Source organism: Panthera pardus, unplaced genomic scaffold (genome assembly GCF_024362965.1).
Source record: "Panthera pardus isolate Hobbes unplaced genomic scaffold, ASM2436296v1 HiC_scaffold_10, whole genome shotgun sequence".
NCBI lineage: Eukaryota > Metazoa > Chordata > Mammalia > Carnivora > Felidae > Panthera > Panthera pardus.
The window spans coordinates 54,100,450-54,106,449 of NW_026526655.1; the positions used below are offsets into that span (position 1 = coordinate 54,100,450).

The window sequence follows — 6,000 nt, forward strand, 5'->3', positions numbered from 1 at the left end:
CAAAGCAGGGTAAGTACTACAGAGAAAGGAAAGGAATAGAGGCATTACAATTGGGGGGGTAGGGTGCAGGGAAGGCACCTGGGTGGCTCAGTTGGTTAAACGTCCAACTTTGGCCCAGGTCATGATCTCATGATTCTTGAATTTGAGCCCCACATCGGACTGTCTACTGCCAGCACAGAGCCCACAGATCCTCTGTCTCCCTCTCTCTTTGAAACTCCCCTGCTTGTGCTCTCAATCTCTCTCTATCAAAAATAAACATTAAAAAAAAATTGAGTGGGGAGCAAGTCTTAATTTCAAGAGCGCAGTGATCTTATTCAAACCACCTTGGAACTGTGGACTTAGAACCGGGAATGGAGTGACCAGCAATCTCTATCTAGGAGTTATATTTTAGGTGGAATAAAGCTCACATTTAGATTCAGCTAATGCATCAAACTTTTTTCAGCACATTTCTAGCCGAAGGCATAAGGATCGAGTTGCAGGGAAGCCACTGAAGCCGAAATACAGCCCTTACAACAAACTCCAGCGGAGCCCGAGCATTTTAGCAGTAAGTTCACCTCACCTGCTCACCTGTTTTGTGGGTTTGCCTTGCTGGCTTGGGCAGGGACTGTGGTTTAGGAGGGTCTAGCGACTAATTGGTCCTGAAAGGTTTTGAATTTAAATAGCCCTCCCAGACAGAAGTTTTAGGATGAACTGCTTAGTCTCTGCTGTAGGGCACCTTGAAGGAAGCTTCTTTACAGAAGAGAAACTGAACCTCTTTAAAGGCTAATCCCTTACTCATTACCAGGAACCTTTTCCAAAAGGCTGCCTTCTTTAGCTTATAAAGAAAAATAAAGGCTCAGGAACAAAGACAAGTAATGCCTGAGGAATCCTGGAATGTGCTGTACCTGGGAAGGGGGCTTGCTTTCCTAAAACAAAACTCCATTTAATGCCTTCTCCCTTTCTAGAGGGCTCTCCCTCTTCTCCCTCCTCCATCTCCCCTCTCCACCCCCACGTGCCCCTGCCTCCAGAAATTAAAGTGAGTGTTTATATTACTCTCTTTCCTTGTCTAGCAGGCATGCTGGTATTCAGCCTGTCCTACCTGCTCTCAATATGTGTTGTTTTCACTTTCTTTGCAAAAATACCCAGGGGCGCCAGCAATAGATGTCATATAAATACCCAGATGGATGGATTTCATAATCTCCCTGGGACTTAGCCCAGTGTGGCATTCCATTTGAGGTTGAAACCGAATTGGCCAGCTGGAGGCGATGCTCCCAGCTTCTGCAAAGCCTCCATCTGATGCTGCAAGCAGGTGTTACCTGCATTAAACAAATCCAGTGTGCAAAAGAGAGAAATTAAGGATTTCTCCTGATTGCAAAAGAGAGAAATTAAGGATTGATTTCTGACTTTATAGGAAGGTTCCACCTTGGGGTTCCTTTAAATAGAGAACGTTTCTGGTGCACTTACAATCATTTCCAACGACAGAAATTTGAGTCGGTTGCAGTTTTTCAGGGATAACCCTTTAAGGGGCCAGAGAGAGGGGTGTAAACTGACTGTTTTCATGACTTTTAACGAGTCCCTCATGTCTTGAACCTCAGTTAGCTCACCCTGTGCGGCTCTTCAAAGAGAAGTGAAAGGTCATGCATATTCTCAAAAACAAAACAAAACAACCCTCTCAAGGCTGCACTGTGGTTTAGGACAAGTCAGAATTTTAAACTGAGCTCCATTATTTAAGCAGGAAACCTTCTGGGTATGTTTGCTTGTTTTTTGTGAGAAGCAGCATAAAATAGCTTTAGTATCTACTCAGAGAGGCCCTCCGGTGTCCTCCGTGTCCTCGGGGCCCAGGGGCAAAGGCCCCCAAAAAAGAGCTGAAATGGAAACCGATCAAAGTAAAGGTACGCCCAGAGCCCTTGCAACCAGCTTTGTGAACCTAATTTCTTGACTTCCGAGAGTAAAGATTTTTATAATGTGACTTCTCAACGTCCGTGTCGCTCACCCAACACACTATCCCCACCCCGTCCCTGGTTTTCTCCCTCCGCTAGGCAAAACTTGCATTCCAGAAAGACATGATGAAGCCTTTGGCCCCGGCCTTCCTGTCGTCGCCCCTGGCGGCGGCGGCGGCGGTGTCGTCGGCGCTGTCGCTGCCGCCCCGGCCGTCGGCGTCGCTGTTCCAGGCGCCGGCCATACCTCCCGCCCTGCTGCGGCCGGGCCACGGGCCCATCCGCGCCACGCCCGCCTCCATCCTGTTCGCGCCCTACTGACCGCCGCCCGCCCGCCCCGCGGCGCACCACCCCGGCCCCGACTCCAAAGACTAAGAAATCACTAGGCTCCAGAGTGCTTTTAGGGACCGCTCCCGAAATTAGGGATCTGAGCAGCACAGGCTTTGTCCCCCTGTTCTCCACCCCCCCCCCCCCACCCCCTGCCGACCTTGATTTGTGTATCTGAGATATTTGGTTTCTTGCAAATGTATTGGTCAGAAAAAAATATATATCTATATCTATATACCATCCTCTGACTATTTTCCCATGGGTGTGATCTGGCTTAGAAACGATAAGGAATATTTTCCTGACAGACTTGAAAACTAGGGTCTTCCTCCCACGTCTGTAAATAACTCTGGAATCCAACTGAGCACATTCTAGTGTGGAACAAAAATAAATGAACACAAGTGCTTGCTTGTGGATCCCATCTTACCAACGGATCACAACGTTTTCCTTCATGGTGTACTATTGTTGACAGGGATTGTGTACTGTTTTAGACCCAAGTACTGTTGTATCCTGTGTAGTACTAGATCTGTATCTCTTGTCTGAATCCAACATTTTTTTAGTCGCTGTGTAAATGTTAGGAAGCAAAGTAGCTTGAATTCTCTCTAAGAGAACAAAAGATAATGTATTTTCTTTATTTCACGTTTCGTTTGGTGATATTGAAAAGAACTAGAAAGCCATATAACATAGCTATAATTACTGTTTGCTATTTTTGTTTAACTTATTTTGTAGCTTCCTCACGAGTTTGAGTTGCTAAGCAAATGTATACAACCAGAAAAAGAGCTTCCTCAATTGCACATTCTTGCACTTCTTGTGCATTCTGCAAGGAGACAATGAATCCATGTATTTCTACGTAATTATCTTCTTCATTTTTAACCTGTTTTCATTTGTTAACGATGCTACATAATTTTGTGGCTCCCTAATGCAATAATGTACAGAAGATAAAAAAAAATTTATAATTGAACAATTTGTCTTTCTGTTCACTGAATATGTTGCAGGTCTCGCTCCCATGCCCCCCCTTTCTAAACTGATATCAACAAGACTGGAATGTTTGTGGTATCAGGGGCAAGAGGCATCATAAAACAACAAAATAGAGTGAACTCTTTTAGAGCATCTATATCTGCAATCTGTAAATGGTAAAATGTCTGTGTATTTTTTTAAATGTACCTTTTCAATAAAAGTACAAAAAATAAAAATCTGTTTGTGTTTTCAAAGTTCGTTTCTCCTGAGACACCTCCAATTTGAAATCATCTGATGAACGATTTTCAGTAGGTGCAAAGATTGCTCCTTACGTATTTAGCATTTTCAGCTCTTATTCGAAGCATTTTTATTTGTCATGTTTATTCATTACTGTTCACAGCATCTGCACGATGCAAGACTTTACTGCTCTTTTCCCTCTGAATCCCTAAGAAGTCGGGCCAATCATAGTAGTAGCCTGATAAAAATTTGTGACTCTGATTTTTTTTAACCTGCTGTAAAGTCTTCTAAATCCCTAACCCATCTTTCATTTGTGTCCGAGGCATTTGTGATCTCCTTCTATTCCACTCCAACCCCTTTTCCCATCAGCCCTTTTTTTTTCCTTCCACCTCATTCTAAGTGTAAAGATCAATATGTCACTATTTGTCCTGGTTATCTATCTATTGCTGCTTAATGAACTACTCCAAAACTTAGTGGCTTAAAATAACAACCATCTTATTATATCATGATTTCAGGGGTCAAGAACTCCAGCCAGGCTTGGCTGGGCTGTTCTTCTATTCCTGGAGGCATCAATATGAAGTCTGTTGGTAATACTCAGTGGGTGGGGGAGGCTGGTCTGGAGGCCCAAGATGGCTTCACTCACATGTGTGCCTTGATGGAGATGGCTAGAAGTATGAACTCTTATTGGAACAGTTACCAGAGGACCTGCACATGGCCTCTCCAGCTATGTGGTCTCAAGCAATTACATAGTAACTCAGGACTCCTAGACAGAGAGTACTTCAAGAGGCCTGGGTGAAAGTCAAAAAGCTTCTTATAAAATTGTCTCAGGACACCTGGGTGGCTCAGTTGGTTAAGCGGATGACTTTGGCTCAGGTCATGATCTCTTGGTTCACAAGTTCGAGTCCCACGTCGGGCTCTGTGCTGACAGCTCAGAGCCTGGAGCCTGGTTTGGATTCTGTGTCTCCCTCTCTCTCTGCCCCTCCCCTGCTCATGCTCTGTCTCTCCCTCTCTCAAAAATAAACATTAAAAAAAATTTTTTTTTAAGTACAAAATTGTCTCAATACTCCCAGCATGTCACTTATGCTGCATTCTACGGATCGAGCAAGTCACGGAGGCCAATCCAGATTCAAGGAGAAGGAAAGTATTCACTTTTCAATGTGAAAAAGAGCAAAGACTGGCCATTTTTAATCTACCACTCTGTCACAGAATTTTGAGGGGAGTGGTAACAAAGCTATGACAGAGCCCCTTTCCCACCCCACCTTAAGTCCAAACCATGCCATTCTTTAAAATGAGAAGAATTGGGGTGGAGCGGGACCTCAATTCTCATTTCTAAGAAGTTAAAGCCAGTGGATGACAGTACAGCTGTGATATATGGTGATAGGCTTCCTTTATCAAAGAGTTTATCCAATTGTTTAAAGATTATTGGCCTTAATATTCTAGGCTTATAATTAAGTTAGTGTTAGAGTCTATTAGAATTCCAGTTTGACATTCAGAATTTGAGTTTCTTTTTTTTCTTTTTTTTTTTTTTTTAATATGACTCATTTGAACTCTATACTAGTTACACTAAACCATGGTTGGACCTTCAAACAAAACTTAGAAACATCATGCTCTGAAGAAAATGTGTTTCAGTTTAACACTTAGGAGAATTTTTTTTATGGACTCCAACAGCAATTATATTTCATTTTCCTCTATCTCATTAATGTTTACTGCCGTCCTCAAAAAATTTTAAATGTCAATATTTAAATAGACCAAGGAATTTGCTGATTAGATTTATAGTTAAAGATTTTGAAAAATCACCTCGGGGAGGAAGTACAAAAGAAGAGCGATTAATTAAAATGCCTGCCTCCCAAAGAAGCCAGGAGTAGCTTCAAGTAATGATGTATAAAGCACTATCAAACAGATATATCGTATCCACCCTGATTCTGAGGTGGCAGAGTGGGTCAGTCCTGAGGGATGTGCACATTTGAACTCATAGCCCTTCCTACGCCATTTTTAGTGGGGAAAGACTACCACTCTACCCCTCCACTAATTGGGAAACTTAAAAAATGTGCTGCTTACTCTGACCTAGCCCAGTTCTGGTCTCTGTAGAGTATGAAAATTGATCTCAGATAGAATTTCCGGATAAAATACAAGACACCTAGTTAAATTTGAATTTCAGGTCAATGAGGAATAATTTTTAATAGAATATTTTAGTCATTTTAGTACGGTATTGCACATAGTATAAGTGTGTCTCAGAAATAAAGGATGCAGTATTGGAGATGTACTTATAATAAAGAAAATCTCTGTTGTTTATCTGAAATTCAAATTTAAGCCTGTAGTTTTATTTGCTAAATCTGGCAACCCTGGTCTCAAGAGTACTCCTCTTCATCTCAAGCACCATGATTCTTCAGGAAAGAAGTCACCTCTTGGGTATTCACAACTAAATAACAAGCTTTTAAAGGCCCATTGTGAGATGTACTCACAAATAGGCAGAGGAAGGAACCTGCAGTAAATAAAAGAAAATGATATATGGACACTGGGTAGGACCCAGACACGGGAAAAGGTAGCCACAGATGCCCCTTTCCGA

General features: G+C 42.5%; 1 protein-coding gene across 9 annotated transcripts in view; it reads left to right on the top strand.

Moving 5' to 3' along the window:
• The window catches only part of ZNF385B (zinc finger protein 385B), a 400,092-nt gene extending 396,659 nt beyond the window's left edge, over positions 1-3,433 (top strand). For all 9 annotated transcript variants that reach the window (XM_053907268.1, XM_019460969.2, XM_019460973.2 and 6 more), the window contains 2 exons: positions 443-544; positions 2,019-3,433. In XM_053907268.1, coding sequence (XP_053763243.1) covers positions 443-544; positions 2,019-2,237 — 321 coding nt within the window. In that variant the 3' untranslated portion in view covers positions 2,238-3,433. The remainder of the gene's footprint in view (positions 1-442; positions 545-2,018) is intronic.
• Positions 3,434-6,000: the final 2,567 nt, after the last annotated feature.